The sequence below is a fragment of the Accipiter gentilis genome, chromosome 8 (assembly GCF_929443795.1).
Source record: "Accipiter gentilis chromosome 8, bAccGen1.1, whole genome shotgun sequence".
Taxonomy (NCBI): Eukaryota; Metazoa; Chordata; class Aves; order Accipitriformes; family Accipitridae; genus Astur; species Astur gentilis.
In genome coordinates, this window is record NC_064887.1 from 25,658,657 (window position 1) to 25,676,043 (window position 17,387).

General features: G+C 38.7%; 1 protein-coding gene across 2 annotated transcripts; it reads left to right on the forward strand.

Annotated features, from left to right (window-relative positions):
• Nucleotides 1-5,287: 5,287 nt before the first annotated feature.
• HENMT1 (HEN methyltransferase 1) lies at nucleotides 5,288-16,249 on the forward strand. 2 transcript variants are annotated; one of them, XM_049807162.1, is made up of 7 exons: nucleotides 5,288-5,374; nucleotides 6,567-6,806; nucleotides 8,301-8,413; nucleotides 10,112-10,246; nucleotides 10,640-10,822; nucleotides 12,493-12,670; nucleotides 14,613-16,249. In XM_049807162.1, the coding sequence occupies exons 2-7, from the start codon at nucleotides 6,690-6,692 to the stop codon at nucleotides 15,021-15,023; spliced, it is 1,137 nt and encodes a 378-aa protein (XP_049663119.1). In that variant the 5' UTR covers nucleotides 5,288-5,374; nucleotides 6,567-6,689; the 3' UTR covers nucleotides 15,024-16,249. The 2 variants fall into 2 exon arrangements, with proteins under 2 accessions (XP_049663119.1, XP_049663120.1); XM_049807163.1 differs by lacking the exon at nucleotides 10,112-10,246.
• The last annotated feature ends 1,138 nt before the right edge of the window (nucleotides 16,250-17,387 follow it).

The following is a 17,387-nucleotide window of genomic DNA, read 5'->3' on the forward strand; positions in this document are numbered from 1 at the left end:
GGCGGGGCCGGGAGAGAACGAGACGGGGAAGGGGATGGGGATGGCAAAGGCAAAGGGGCTGGGGCTGGGGCTGGGGCTGGGGCTGGGGCGCCCCCTCCCCTGGGGGCCCGCCCCCTTCCCGCGGCCCGGCCACATGGTTCCTCCTCCTTCTCCTTCTCTCAGTCGGCCGCCTCACAGAGCCGGGGAGGCGAGAGCCGCCCCGCCGCCAGCTCGCCTCTCCTGCTGCCGAGCCGCCGGCACTCCCGTTGTCCCTCGCCCGAGGCTCACCTCAGCCGCTGGGCTGCCCCGAGCCGGGCGGCGCCTGACGTCCAGGCCGCGGGCCCTCCAGGCGGGGAGATCCCGGCCGGGGAGAGCGAGGCGAGCCTGCGGTGTGCCGGGGGACAGCTGCTGTCACCGTGGCGCGAGTCGCTAGGAAGCCAGCGGCTTGGAAATCGGTCCCATCGGTCACCCTCGTCGTGGGTAGTGAGGCCGGGGCACAGCAGGAGCGGGAGGTTGAGCACCGGGCGGCCTGCCTACCGCCTCCACGTTAACAGAGAAGCTAGGAAGTCACGGCGGAGTTGTGGCAGCGTGCGGGCATCTGGGGTGAAGAAGCGTGTATTGATGGCTGCACGGGCAGGATACATCAACGCCTGTTCGCTTGAAACTAGTGCTGGTTATGAGGCCTGCTCCTCCGGCCGGGACCTGGCAATGGCGGGGCAGCTCCAGAGAATCTTCCGTCATACACGAAGAAAACAGTAACTGTTCCCTGCTGCTAAATTCAAGCCAAACACCTCTTTCTGAAGTTAGTAATGCTACACGCAGACTCAGAACCATCAGAAATAGGTTAATGCTTTTTAAAACGAACAGGTGGCTTTAAGAAAGTAACTGTCTACATTTAAAAGCTAACAGGAAAGGGAGAAAAGATAAAATCCTCCAGTTTTGCCTGAAATATATCTGATAGGTGAATTGAACTTGAATTTTCAGGTTATGTTTAGCTTATTATTCAAAGGTTTCCAAGAGGTTTTGAACTGCACACTTTTTGGCAAAAGCAAAAAAACCTAGTTACATACTTTGGTGTCAAGCTTTAACCCTAAGTACAAGAGAGAGACAATGCATGATGTAGAAGAATTGCCAAGAGATTCTAACCATCAAATGACTGTGCAGAAAAAATAACTGAGAGTCCACGGAAATGACTGCAAAGTGGGCATAGTGGGACAAAATACATTCAGTTGTACACACAGAGAAGGGGTCTACATTGCTCAATGCACCAGGAAACAGCTACAGAGAGAAGTTGGTACAGAAGTGTGCATGGAAATAGCATCTCTGTGTGCTATTTCAAACTAATTCAGATTTTGAATGTAAAAACGAGATAAATACTGCTGGAAGTAATATTAGAGTATCTTCACTCTACATTACACATTGAAAACCTGAGGCACAGTAATTCATCTTCATTATTCTGGCCCTTTACTGTACCTTAGAGCTCATACTATAGCAGAAAAGTGTTCTTATTAAGGCCCTGACAGTTAACAGTTTTTCCAAACTGCCTGTTCTGCTATCTAGGCTCTTCACTCCCTTTTTCTAGGAATAGCTTCACCAGCCTCCTTTTGGCTTTCTCTTTCCATCTTGGCCGATTTCCAAAGATGTTCACAAAACCTTTATTACTTACCACAGGACTTTACCGTCTTGATGCAGTAAATATCCATTTAACAATCCCATATGAAATTAAAGAACTAATTACAAAATTAATTCTAAGAAAGTGTCCTTATAGCAGTGAAGTAGTCTTGTTCTGGAGACAGTTAGCTAAAGTAGTAACTTTTACTTGAAGCTGAGTGGTATTTTTGTTGTTGTTTAGGGTACCCTTGACTCTTTGAGCACTTCTTTAATTTGCCTTGTATAATCACTTCAAGATAGCCTGTATTTCTGTTATAATTCATATTACCCAAATTGTGGTTTTATGCATTTATCTTTTCCTGTTGGAATATTTAGTCAATATGTTCCAAACCTCAGTGTTTTTCCTCAGTATAAGGTAACATTTTTTTACTTCTTACACAGTCCCTCTTTGGTGGTGATGCTGAAACCTTTGATATAGCTGCAGCCTATAAAACCATTTGCTCCAAATTAGATTTTCTTCCCTCAGGCATCCCAGCTTGTCTTTACATAGAAGAGAACCAAAGCAAAGCAAACAAACAAACCAAAAAACACCACCAAAAAATCAGCAAGGAGGTGATTTTCACTTGCAAACTGCAAGGAACTATATATAATTATAAAAAAGTAAGAGTATGGTGATCTGTATGTAAAAGCCTAGCCTCCCTTGTCATTCACACAGATTTCAGAAATTTTCTGAATTTTCTCAAATAGGCCTAATCTGTTAGTTAAAGCTGAGGAGAAAGATACTAGTACTTAGTCACTAAACATCCTCTGAATCTGTTTTGAGAAGAATTGTTGTTAGCTCTTGAATTATAGATTAAGCAGTATTGCTGCATGTGTTTTCCTGTCAAATATCAGTGTGGACTAGTGTCTTCTGGCAGTAGTGCTGCATTAGATTTCTTTTGCTAGCACATTTAATTATATGCACTGCAACTTTAAAGGGAAAGTACAGTTGCCTTTCTCATCCCAATTACTGAAGGATAAAATAAGTTTCAGCAGTTTAGGACTTCTTGATTCATGACTTTATACTGTGAGATGCTTTTATTCCAGCATAGTCATACAATTTGTTGCTCTCTGTATGGTACAAAAGTAAGAGGCTTCTCTAAAAATAACCTGCTTAATTTGTGGGCATAGTGAACCGAATACAACTTGAATATTCAGTTCAAAAGTACAGATTGTGATGTGAAAAATACCTTTGAACTGAAATTTCTGAGGAATGTCATCGACTTGGACCTCCTTTGAGCAGGGGGTGCACTAGATAACCTGTAAAGGTCCCTTCCAACATAAATTATTCTATGATTCCTTGAGACTGCTAAGTAGATTTACCACTGCATAAGGAAAACAAATCCACTCCAAACTTTAGACAGACTAACTCAAAGATGGGGTTTTTTTCAGTAAGAGAATAATAATAAAAAAATTCTATGTAATGGGGAATAATCAGAAGAATTTTTCAAAACTTTTTTCTAGCAAGAAAAAGATCAGACACCCTGGAGTCAAAGCAGATTGTCCAGCTTAAAACTGCTTATAGCACTCTCCATCTCTTTCATCTTCAAAAGATTGGATCTCCATCCAATTCCACCACCCAATATGGAACAATCAAAAAAGTTATTTCTGTGATGGTATTGTTTGATAATGGAGAATTAAACATCTGGTAATTCTGAAGGTTTCACTTACAGTGGTACATTTTGGGATGAAGTCTCACAAACTGTTAGGAAATTGTGTGAATTCACAATGTGTTATGAATTTACTTTTACTGTATACTATCTCTTTACTACTGTTCTTCCCTATCCTTTTTTATTCTTGAGAATGTCATACTGAATTATGAGTAGAATTTTACAGGATACCAGAATCTATAGCATTTTAAGCCATGAAGTGAAAGACTTCTATTAATAAACTTTACAGTATCTCTCTGACGTAAAAAAATATTATGCATAATTTATAGATTGTCTAATTGAGACATAGGTACTAAATGATAGTTCAAGGTTAAACAATGACTCAACAGCCAAAAAGAGCAACTGAGTTGTAAAACAAAGAGCCTCCAACCTAACTTCTTTTTTTCTTAAACAAGGTATTCATACCCTTATTTCAATTACAGTGTATTTTCTTTCTAAAAAGCAAAAACCTAATTAAAAAGTAAAAATGAATTTACTAGACTAGTCAAAGGGACTTAGTGAGAATTATTCCCTATATACTTTAAAATAACTTTCCTATATAAGATCAGTAATATTACAACACTTATTTAAAGCCTGTTTGCAATCCAAACTCTGAAATAGCAACTCTCAGGCTGCCTTACTCAGATACACTGTTGTTAGCACTTCACTGTTAGATGAGAAACAATTGTAAAATTGCAGAGACAGCTCCCTATTTCTACCAGTCATAAACCAAAATGAATATAAAGAAAAGCTAACTGTGATAGTATTCCAAAACCTGAAAAACAAAGAAGTTAAAACAGAATGGAACCATTCTAATTACTTGAAATATCTGAACCCCCCCCCCCAAAAAAAAAAAGTATGCATTGCCAGTTTGCAAGCACACTTACATACATTTCCTAGCTATTGAGTAAACAACATAGCTAATCTGCTGTTAGCTATATATGCTTTGTCTAGGTCACATCCTGCAAAACTTAAAATGTTATCCAAGACTCAAGTTTAAGCCATCATGGGCAGATATCAGCATATAAATTTCTAGTATTTTCTGAAAACTAAACCAAAAAGTATTGAATTGTGGTCTAATTTAGTTAACAAATCTCTACCCTCACTGCTACCAGAATCCTCCTTCCTTCTTTTAGGTCCCAGGCGTACAATGTCGACTACCCTTTTTATACAGCTGCCCCACCCTGTGATTAGCAAAACGCTTTACATACTTGTGAACAGAAAAAGTAACAGGAAATTTGGAGCCATGTTTTCCTTTCTACTTTCACTGTGCATCCAAACAGCTGCCTGCTTTTTGAGAAACAAATCTTGCCCCAATGTGGAAAATACTTAATGAAATCCTGCAAAAGACATATGTTTTCTTCTTTTTTTTTTTTTTTTTTGGTAGTCTCTACCTCACCCAGGCAGACCTCTTTCACTGCATGTCATGACCAGCGCAATAAAGTTAAGGTGCCCCTACGGAGAATAACACACACGTCTGCAGGCACAGGAGTTGTACCGAGTCACACAGAACCTAAAAGAAGGAGCACGAGGAGTTAGTGGGATTTTGGGTTTTTCGTGTAAAAATTAGGGACACCCCCCGCCAGTCACTTTTAATTACATGGAGGCTGGCACAGGCAGACATAAATACAACAGGCAGACGTTTAGTTGTTCATCTATCGTCTTGCATTGAAGAGGATTATAGGACGTTCTCCCTACATTAAAAAACGTAAATAAGGGTTTTGTTGTGCGGCCGCAGGGAGCCATAGTCCGGGGTTGACGAGACTCCGCCAGCTGCTGCGTGGCGGCAGCTTCCTGGCGCTCCCGACGCCGCCGAAGCATCGAGGCTTTCCGCTCGAAGTGGGAGGTTTGACTCAGAAATCTGTACGCAGGCGTACAGGCCTGGCGGAGACGAGAGGCGAAGGCGGCCCCTTCCCCTCAGGCGCCCCGGCGAAGGCCTGTTCCCCACTACGCGGCTCCCCTTGGAAGGACGCGGGGCCGGGCCGGCGCTCGCAGCTCCCGCCTGAGGCGGCGGCAGCGGCGCGCGCCCTTCCCGCCGCGGCGGGCGCTCGCGACACCACACGCCAGCGGAGGCGGTTGTTTGCGCGAGGCGGGAGGTCAGCGCCGGGGAGAGAAGATGGAGGGAGAAGCGCGGGGGCGTGAGGAAATGACGGTTGAGGGGTCGGGGGCGGCCAGCGCCGCTCCGCCCTACCCCTCGCGGCCCCTGCGGACAGCCAGGAGCAGGCCCCGGCCGAGGCCTGGTGCCCGTGGAGGGCTAGGGCTGAGGCGGGCCTGGCCGGCGAGGGGCGGGCTGGCGCAGCCGCGGGCTGCCTGGCGCGTAGCCTGCGGAGGGCTGGGGCGCAGCCTGCGGGCCTGGAGCGTGTGGGGATCTGGTGAGGGGAGTCCAGCAGGCTCACTTTGCTCCCGAGGAGGCAGATGACTGGCCTGAAGTCTGAGCCTGTTTCCTGGCTTTGTACATGTATACATATAAATACATATTTATATTTATGGATAAAGGGCCTCATGGGGCAGTCAAGCTGCTTTGCTTCTGCTGGACCTGGTGCCCGTTAGATCTGCTGATGAGCCCTGGGCTGCAGTTGTCACCTAGCAGAAGGGCTCTGGAAAGCCGTGTGCCCACGGGACCACGTTCCTTCACTTATGCCGTTCCTGTGGAGTTCATTCATCATTCATTGGGGCTTTATTTTTAGGTTTAGTGGGGATATTTCTTGTTAAATATTTATGTGTGCTAAAAATGTAGTTTTTAATGAAAGGTGGGAGAGTTGGAAATGCACTAATGGTTATGACTACTCTAATGCCATGTTGAATTATGTTAGCTTATTTATAAAATGCAGGCACTAATAACTAGGTTCAGCTCATAGTAAGTCTAAAGCTAAGGCCTAGCAGGACACTTCCTCTTGCACAACATAGTAATTATTCAGATATTTCCTGCTTCTTACTATGTTGTAGAAATTGTTTTGAGCCATACATGCACAAATCTAGATATAAAATAATCTGAATTGTAAGATAAAACAAATGATAGGTGAGACAAGAAAGCAGGCACCTGAGCGAGGAATTATTTATTTTTCCGCTCTTGCCAGAAAAGCTAAGGAAGATTAAATATGTTGCAGTTTTGTTAACACTATGTAGGTGTGCTGGATGGAGAGTGACGAATTATGAAGCTTGCTTTTTTAGGATTGTGTATGGTTATAATTGTTTTATAAAAATGTTATTTACATCATTGTATATGGAGGGAGTAGTTAGTGCATAATTTTGCTAATTCCTATGTTTTTTTTGTCATTCTCTGAATAGAACTGGGATCAGGTCTACCCCTGCTTAATTGTGAATTGAACACCAGTGAAAACAGCAGACGTTGTAATTTGATAAAGTACTGCGGAAAATAAGAGGGTTTTATTTTAGCACTAGCAAAATACTATGGATAAGAACTTTCAAGAAGAACAGTTTACAGGAATTATTAAATTTACACCTCCTTTGTACAAACAACGCTACCAGTTTGTTAAAGATTTAGTGGGGAAATACAAACCTAAGAAGGTTGGTATGTTTTGTATTTTTATAGATTTGAAAAAAGTTAACATTAGGTATCTCAGAAAGACAGGAAATGCATAGATAACCTGCTGACTTAATTACCAAACAACAGTAGTGGAGGAGCTGTTGTTAAAACTGAATTGCCTTAGCAGACACTTGATGATCATGTTTTGTTTTTCAGGGGTGCATATAGTTAATATTAATTGATGGGAAGGGGGAAAAATCTAAAGAAAAATGCCTTAACCTGTTTTGGAGAGTAGGGGGCATTCTGGTTTTAATATAATGCTGAGGATTTTGGTTCAAGCTGCTTTCATCATAGTTTGGTTTTGCTTTCTAGAGCTGTTAGTTCCGTATACGATATCAGGTTTACCTCATCATGCACGTGGATGTTCTCAGAGGAGAAGTGACACTAAGAGTAATATACCAGGGCTTTTGTTTTGGTACTCATTTTGAAAAGTTAAATAATTTAAGTAATGTTGTATAGTGTTTGCTCTCTTCTAATATGTCCTTCCCCCATCCCCAGCACCTCCTCCCAAAATGCAAAAAGTTGAGAAATACCTCTGTCTTCAGTGTTTAACTCTGAAACTGATGTTAATGTCTTAGGGAGCACGCAAGAAATTGATGAGAAATGCACGTGCAGTGCCCTCACATAATCATAGTAGCTAATAAAAATCTAATACAGTCTATGAAGTCATGGCACTGTAATCTGCTTTTAAATAGAACATATTCAGGACTTTTGCATCCGTACTGAAAGGTTTGAATTTTCTGATTTAGGATGTAAAATGGGGGTGGGGGTGTAAACTTTCTGTTTACCCACAGGGTAGAGGTAAACTGAATAGAAACAATTCAGGATTTTCAGTGAGAATTGAGCATTGTGCTTCAACCTTGACTTAGCCTGAGAAGGAACAGAGGGGTTTGGTATGTGTACTTAACCACTTCTTAAGCTTACAGGAGAGAATATCTATTATATACTTGACTTTGTGATCTGAATATCCCCAGCTTTCCCCACTTAAATGTTAGACTGAGCCTGTAAACTTGTTTTATGCAGATCCTTTGCTGCTAAGTTGGGTGCTGGTGAGCCTATTCTCAGTGTTTCGGATGGAGAATAGTCCAGTGAAAAGCAGTGGTGAATGTGAAAATTGCTGCAGCTTTAATACTTAGAAACATACCTTACTGTTATTTGAGGGAATATGCCTTCATGTGGAAGATGTTCACCACAGCCACTGGGATGTTCTACATGTATTTGTTTATGGCTGTAATAACAAAAGGTTAATCCATTTAAAAAATCTTGTAGGATCTTCATATAAATTTTTTTAAAAAGAATTTTCAAATCCTTGTCTATCCTGCTTCCAACTGTAAATGTAGTTATGATCGTGAAATGCTTTATTCTATCATTAAAAATTTATTTTGACATAAATATGGAATGTTTATTTTATTAAAGTCTCTGAAATTACTTGGAAATATGCAGTGGTTACACATTGTTTAATATCTAATTTGCAGGTGGCAGATTTAGGATGTGCTGACTGCACACTTCTCTGGATGCTGAAATTCTGCAGTTGCATTGAAGTGTTAGCTGGGCTAGATATCTGTACAAGCATAATGAAAGAGAAAATGTAAGCTCTTGCATTGTGTTAATTTAAGGTTTGTATTTGGCTTGACTTAGTGGCATGTTACATAATTTCTTGTAAAGAATTTCAAAATGAGGGTAAATGCAGAAATACCAGCTTGGTGAATGAAGAGCTATCCATTGTTGTTTATTAGTGTCCTGGTTTCAGCTGGGATAGAGTTGGTTGTCTTCCTAGTAGCTGGCATGGTGCTATGTTTTGAGTTCAGTATGCAAAGAATATTGATAACACTGATGTTTTCAGTTGTTGCTAAGTAATGTTCAATCTAAAGTCAAGGATTTTTCAGCTTCTCGTCCCCAGCCAGGGAGAAGGCTGGAGGGGCACAAGAAGTTGGGAGGGGACACAGCCAGGGCACCTGACCCAAACTGGCCAATGGGGTATTCCATACCATGGGACATCACATCTAGTATATAAATGGGGGGGGGGGGGGGGAGTGGGGGCGGGGGGATCTCCACTGGGGGACTAATTGGGTGGATCTGCGGGTGGTGAGCAGTTGCACTGTGCATCATTTGTACATTCCAATCCTTTTATTATTGCTGTTGTCATTTTATTAGTGTTATCATTATTAGTTTCTTCTTTTCTGTTCTATTAAACCGTTCTTATCTCAGCCTACGAGTTTTACTTCTTTTCCCGATTTTCTCCCCCATCCCACTGGGTGGGGGGGGGGGGGGGGAGTGAGTGAGCGCCTGTGTGGTGCTTAGTTGCTGGCTGGGGTTAAAGCATGACAGTTAGTTACATTGCAGCTGTGTCTGGGGACTACTGGGCTGTAGATGCCCATAACATCAGCTAACGTAGTAAAGGTCCAAGTCATGGAATGGCTCTGAAGGTGTGTACATCTGAGAAATACACTGTTTGTAAAGGTACTAATACATTGTATTAGTAGTATCTGTTCATGATCATATACGACATTACTGTGGTATGCAAATCTGATCTTTTAAAAATGTGCATGTAACTCTCTTTTAGTCACCATGGTGGCAACTTCATTCTTGTTAACATTTTTGAAATGCAAAGGTTAGCTCAATGTTTTGTGTCTGGCTTAGAAGGCTCTAAAATGTGATGTTTATGTGATCTTTGAAGCATGGGTCAGACTGGTGAGGAACACCAAAGTTTTTCTCTTGGAAGCTGATTCATATGGTTTCATTGAATGCATAGGATGTAGATGCTGACATCACTTGCTCTTTCTCAAGAATGAAGAAAAGTAGCCTTTTGTTATATTTAATGTTTAATGTGCGTTTTGTCTGATGCAGTATTTCAGAATGAAATTTGCCCATATGTTTTATTTCGTGGTCTACTTTATTTGGAAAAAATAGGTTAATATGCTTGCCTAATAACTTCCCCCCAAATCCTGTAAAGCGTGTCTAAGCCAGACTTACTGTGTGTGTCTAGAATTGAGCTACTATCAGAATTTACAAGTGATTTTCCAAGTGGCTTGAGAGTATAGTGGAAATTTTTGTAAACATGAAGGACAACTGCTGAATTAACTCCTCTGTCCTTTCTGTCCTATTGTAGATAGTCATAAAAAGTGTTTATATTAGACATTCTGGGTTTTTTTAATCTGTGTAAAATAGTTAACCTTTCTGAGATTTAAAAGGTATCTATGTAGGGTGTTAGCTAGTTCAGCTACATGCACCATTCATCTTGTCCTAAGGTCCTTTCTATGACATTGTGTTTTTAACACTTTTGTAGGCATAGGTTGTCTCCTCTTCCTGTTGATTATTTGCAACCAGCTGAAAGATCCCTAACTGTTACCTTGCATCACGGTTCAGTTGCCCATAAAGATCCTTGCATGCTTGGTTTTGACTTGGTAACTTGTATTGAACTGTAAGTATTAGGCCAACATACTATGTTTTCCTAAGTTTATTAGGGTTCAGTTTAGAATTTTGTCCATACTCTAAACAGACTTGATCAAAAGAGTAGCAGAATGTGGCATTTTCTAACTTGTGCTTAAATTAACAATACTAAGAAGTTCAAGTGGTGCTAGCTTATGGTGGAAAAAGGATATTGATGAAAAAGTACAAAAAGCAAAAGGAAATTTTCTCAGACAAAAACCTCTAGGCTGCCACTCAGCCACAGTGCCAGTGCTAATATTGCAGAGCTAGGTTTAAAATTGCAAGGTACAGATATGGGTTTGGGGGTTTTTTTTGACTGTTTTTTGAGATGATTAAAATATAGTAGGGTGTTTTTAAAGATATAAGAGAAACTTATCCTTTACAGAATAGAGCACCTGGAAGAATCAGAACTGAAGAAGTTTCCTGAAGTGGTGTTTGGTTTCATGGCTCCAAGCATAGTTGTGATCAGCACTCCAAATTCTGAATTTAACCCTTTGTTTCCGGGAGTGACATTATTCAGGCATCCAGACCACAAATTTGAATGGAACCGAGTGCAATTTCAAAGCTGGTAAGTTTACTGAACATCATATGCAGACAGCTTTGAGTGCTCAGTAATGTCAGAAAGGAACAGCTATATGTTTTCAGAATGGTTTGTGTATGTGGTTTGGTGTCAGTGGAGTTTCACACCTACTGATCTGGCAAAACATTTCTTTGTTGTTATGAATAGTTCAGCATGCTTTGTGGGTTTTGGATTTAGTGATCGTTGTTAAGTTGGCTTGCTTTTACTGTAAGTGCTCTGCAAAAATATTTAAAACTTTTACTTTCCCTTTTATATATCTTCATTGCAATTAATGCATTTGAAGTGTAAGGTATTAATTAACATTTTCATTTAATAATACTTTGCTATAGAAATGCTTCATAAAAACCTGAGAAATGTGCTTCCTATGTATGGTGTGTAATCAAAGCACTCAATTAGTCCAGACCTTTCTGTAAGAGTATGCAAGCAGATTTATCAAATAATCACAGGAGCAGAGCATGTTGAATAAAGTTAAGGATAGTTTATTGGATCATGGCACAATGAAAGATTTTATGCAAAATATATGTATATGACAGAGGGTTGCATGAGATATATCTTACTCTAGTATCAGTAGATGTAATAAAAACAAAAAAAAGGGAGTGGGATATATATCCTGTGATAACATTCAACTGTCAGGCAGCTGTGGAAGAAAATACATGGTACAGTAAAGGGTGTCATACCTCAATAGCCAACTCTTGGTCAGAAATTTTATCTTGGAAAATTTGCCACTTAGGTTGTTTCTGCCATAGACTTTAAAGTATGCAGTGATTTTTGAGTATATAGTTTTGCAAAGCTTGAAGCATATATTTTTCCCTAAATAATCATAGTAAAACCTGCCTCCATTATTAGCTAAAGGCTGAATACCTTAGAGACCATTTATAAGACTTAAAGTAAATTTAGATTCTGCTTTTGGATATATGTGAATGAAAAATATTGATATCACTGAAGGAGTGATTTTTTTATTTTTTATTTTGTGCTGCAAATATCAGCAAGTCTTTACATTTGTGTTGTGAAATCAAAGTATTGCAATATTCTCTAAAATACATGAGATACTAATTTAGTTTACTATTTCTTCATGGAGAGTAATGCAGGTAGGTAGTGCCATTTTAGTTCCCAGCCCCATCACTTTATTCACACTGGCTGATGTACAGTATTACAAGATTGGTTTCCATTTAGATGTAATGTACATTGTTGTAACCTTGATTAGGTAGACTTTACTTTTTATACGTTTACAACAAACCTCTTTTTTTTTTTTTTTTTTTTTCCTATTAACAAATGGTCTCGTGCTTTTGGGTTGTGTATGTTTTTTTATTGGGTCTTCTCAATTTTGTTCTCTAAAATTGATATTTTTTAGCTCACTTTCAGTGCATTTAAGACAGTGAGTAAGCAACTGTGAACATGTATATTCTATGCAGATATTGTAGAAATAACAGTAATGTTTGGTTGCCTAAATTACTGATACTAAATCATTCAGACTATGGTAGGCATATGATTACAGCTCTGATTCAGCAAGTTTTGACAGTGCTTATCTTCAGGCATGTGAGTATTATTAGAGAAATTATGCTTAAGCATTCACAGGGTCTTGCTTCTGTTAGAGAATGCATCTTTATCACATTCAAAGATGAATATTTAGTATGATTAGAATAATTTGTCTTTCACAGGGCTCTAGAGACTGCCAGACGCTATGATTACTCGGTGGAATTTACTGGTGTAGGGCATCCTCCAACAGGAATGGAGAATGTTGGGTTTTGTACCCAAATAGGTGTGTTTGTTAGAAAACATCCTCAAACCAGTGAATCTGCTCAGTCTGAGAAACCCACTGAAGGAGTTTACAAAACAGTAAGTATTACTTTCTTCCTTTAGGAGGATGAATAAAGAATAAAATTTTCCATGACCTGCCTGTGAAGGTGTTCTTACTATGGTCTACTATTGCTATTCAGTCTTAGCTCTGATTAACATACACCATCAGATCAAGAGAGTCGAGGTCTGTTATTTGTGTTTCTAATTGTATAAAGGCCTTTAACTTTTAGGTTATCCACTAAATAGCAATATGGATAATCATTCTTATTTTAATGTGCTATTATCCTTATAATGAAAATTCTCCTTTCCGCCAGATATACAGTGACACTATTTTTATAATAGTTCCTCTAATCATTCATTTTTTTCATCATGTGGTTGTTGGCACTGACAAACTTTTCAGGTGCATAAAAAATAAAAAGCATAAAAAAGTATTTCTAACAGTGTGTGTTGCAAAGAACTGCATATTCTTGTCAAATATATTGTCAGAAGGAAGGCATTTCCTAGAAATTTGATTGACAAGACCTCTTTTGTGTAGTTTGCCTTACTCGGTAGCATTCGATGTTACAACCTGATCTTGGTGTTTTCAGGTAGCCAGTTCTGGTTTTTGCAGGGGCATGGGACCTTGCCAAGTAGCCTGTTCTTTGGTGGTCCACATCAAACCTCTTTGTTTTTCAGCACTAAATGGCTTTTTCTTTAGATAACATCAGATAATATTTATGTAAAGTACTCTGCTTTGTGTTGCAGTGTGTCACACTGACAAAGCCTAATGCATCTAAGTGCCATGTGGTATAAATCAAAGGATGGGGGTTTTTTTCCAGAGCTAATATGAAGTAATAATGCAAAAAGAGAAATATATTGGGTTTTTTCTCAAACTTATGAGGCCTTAAATTATTTGTTTCAGTGAACATATTCTAATATTTCACTTCTTTGTTTAAAGATCTATATGTACCTTTAAGCAACTTGTGACCTGATGTGAAATGTCAAGTGATGTTAGGGGAATGTCTTTTGTAGTTTCCAAGCTACAAAGACATTCTACGCACTTGAAATTTCACCTGTCATCTACTGCCTTTAGTAGAATCGTGAAGTGCTCTTTAATGCTCAGCAAACTTGGAAATATGTCTAGGTGACTGACACATACTAGAAATTGCTCTCATTATCTTCTGTTACAGGGTCATTATGGAGGGAGTTTTGACAGCAGTATCCTTTGAGTTTAAACAAGATTGTTATATCTCATGTGTTTCTTATCAAACCTGGATTATTACATTTTTATTTTATTATGTAACTAATTTATAGGAATACATCACCATTTCAAGATGTAATCAGAAAGTAAGAAGGAATAGTTATAGACTGTGGAACTTCAGTGGTAGTGTGTTGGTATAAAGCATTTCCTAGTAAACTAGTGGGAATGCGATTGCCTGCCTGGTTGCCTTGATTGCCTTGGAGTATAGCTCAGTGTAAAACACACTGCAAGTTCACAGATTTTGATGTCACAATGTATTTTTTAGCATTCTCTGCATCTGTGAGAGCATATTTAATGTTTTACTCTGAAAACAGAATGAAAGATTTAGCTGCAGTCTTGGTTTCCAGATGACGGTTCAGAAGTAGTTTAGAATCTACATAGCTGTGGAACTGTCACCAGAGCCTCATGATGAGTAATGTGGAAAGTAAGAGAATGATTAAAAAGAATTAAAGAATTGCAGGGCTTCACCTTTCCTGATCTACAAGTATAGCTTGCAGATACAAGCCTGATTTTTTTGAAGTTCCTTTAACTTATCTAATTGCCATTGTAGTTGTAATACATAAAATCAAGTCATATTGTCTAGTAGTTTCTCTATTATCTGAAAATGTTTAAAGTAATAAGCAAAACAGGATTGAATCAAGAATTATGTTCACACTTTAGAAGCTCTTTTTGATAAGCAAATGTTGAAATCTAAGCCTATGATAATGATAAACATTTTATGTGTTCTTGTATGTTGTCAAGGTCTTCAAAGCAGTGTATCCGAGTCTTAAAGATGAGAAGTACCTCCAGAATGCAGTGGTCAGTGAAGTTATTTTCACAGCACAAATCATTAAGCAAAGTCTGCTGGACCATGTAATGTCAGAGCATGAGGAGTATAATGGTGATCCTACTGAGAGAAAATCCAAATTCCAACCTTCAATGAACTGTTTTTCAGACAATCTTGGAAAACTGGTTGTTGAAAAAAGCATGGAATCATTTGTCAATGGACACATGGTTTATATACCTCTTACAACAATCTTTTCTTTTCCCAAAGTGAATCAACTTTGTGGTACCTTTGAGAAGTTATGCAAGCTTATTGCTGGCAAGGTCACACTGAGCAGTGATGGTTCTGCTGTGATGTTCAATACTGAACAGGAAAATGAAGAGAATTAGATCACAGATTTCTCGTACAAAGTTCAGTTTAAGTAATGAAAGTGGTTTTTTAGTAGCTGTCAAATGGTGTGTTCTGTATGCTAACTAGAACCACAAAATCTGTTCTAAAACTTCCAGTATTTATCCATCAGCACCTCTCTTGTTCACTGAAGATGAGTGTTTCTGACAAAGATTGTAGTAACTTATAGGGCTTTGCAGTATCAGGGGCTAAAAGGGAAGAATCAATTCCTGTGAAGAAAAATTTTAAGTATTTCTGTTTGTTTTCTGTTACCATATTGTAGCTATCATGACTAGATTCTTTTTGGTAATCTTTTGTTAGCTTTAAGGATAGTTGATGATAACACAGAACTATGTTGTTGTGCTGAATAATATGAGTCGGACGTAGGTTTAGGGCAAGTTTTTTCTTGATAGAATAAAATGTATAGATGCCTTTTTCAAGATGAGCACATACTCAGCCTTCATGAAAACTAAATGTTGTTCCAGATAAATTGGAATATGCCACAAACATTTATAGCTCAGTAAATTCAATAGTGGGGAGGAGTGCCATGATGTTGGATGTGAGGTGGGGAAAAAAGGCAGTTTTAGCCCTATTGTCTTACCCAGTTTCTTGGTAACTGCTACTTGGAGAATAAGTTGCATCCTGTAACTTTCCAGAAGCTGAATTTAATTAAGTTGAAACTGGTATCTTTGACTGTTCTGTTTTTGAAAAAAATAAAAAAACCTGCCACTGTGAATGCTAACCTGGCCCTGGCGTATCTGGAAAAGAAAAGAAAAGAAAAAAAAAAAAATCTGTGTTTTCTCATGCAGCTGTTGTCTTAAGAAGTCTTGACAACACATTCAGCAGAAATGAAAAGCAGAGCTGTTATAGATAGTAGAGCTTACTGGCTTGGCCAAGGTGATTTTTTTCTTAAGTAGAGCTGAATTGTATGTGTAAATGCACAGTAAGCAAATGTTAGACAACGGACTTGGGAAGACAAATTTTGAAGGATGCACAAGATTGACTTGTTCATACAGGATTAATGAAGCAGTACACTACAGTTCTTTTTAAGTTTCTTTGTGTACCCAAATTTTTTGAACCAACAATTTTAATATCTCAGCTGAGTATTTCTAATGAGTAAGGAGATGGTTAATTAAGAGGCCTCATTCTGTGTATGTTTCACAATGTAATTGGCAGCTTTGAATGAGCTAGTATTACCAGAACTGACTTCATGTTTGTGAAATGCAAGTTACACAACTTTCTGAAAATAAAAAATTCTCTGTAAGGACTGACTGTTTCTTAAAGATGGTAACTGCATTCTACCTTCTACATTTTTGGAATTCACTTGAAATGATTAAGGTGAAAGATCAGACATAAAGGGAAAAGGCAGCTGTAATTCTCTGAATTGAGAAATGTCACAGAATTTGTTACAGGTTGAGTTTCAGGGGAAGAAAAATGATCTGCAGTGCTCTGTCATGCTGAATGATTAAAAAATGCGTACTTAATAAGCTTTGTCTTTAGTGGGAGATTTGTCTCCTACAACAATAGACATGGATTATTAAAAATTAATTTCACATGATATTTAGAACTAGAATTAATTAAAATTCATCTTTAATATGATATTTAGAATGTTTTCACTTTTTTTGACGTTGTGATATGAACTTGCTGTAGTTGTTAAAATATATGTAAAATTCAAAATTGGTAAATATTCTTTGGACACTAATACGCATAGCTGTTTGAGAGTAGCATTGGTTTGTTATGAGAAAATATCTCTGCAGTTCGCTATATGGTTTACTGTAGTTTAAAAGATTTTTGGACCACAGAACTTCTTCAGCTGTGTTGTTTCTTCTTGAAACATTGTATCACAGCATGATTACTTTAAAATGAGGAAAAGGGAAGAGAGGGAGGAACTGTCAGATTTGGAATGATATTTGCTTTGAATTGTGTATTCAGGTAGCATCTACTTACAGGAGTGTCTTGTGAACAGACAGGACTGCATATGAATACATGCTTGGTTGTCCTCAAAACAATATACCCTTAAGGCTTTGTAGCTACATTTGGAAAATGGTTTATGTGAATATTTGATGGACTGATATGAAGGGGCCTAAACAGTAATCCAATTTTTAAGGGGTTCATGGATCCTCTCCCCCTTCTTTGTAACAGGGTTTAGTTTTTAATGGTAGCTAGGGCAAATATCAATTCTTATGTTCTTGCTTATGCCTTTCCTGGGAAAAATCTGAAGTCAAACTACAGATGTTTGGCCCCATATGTTCACAGTGTTCCTTAGTATATATACGTATACTGAAACTGAAAAAGCTATTACATATCATATACAGAAGTGCTATTTAGAATATCTAAATTTTTGAGACTGATTGCTAGCTTTTACT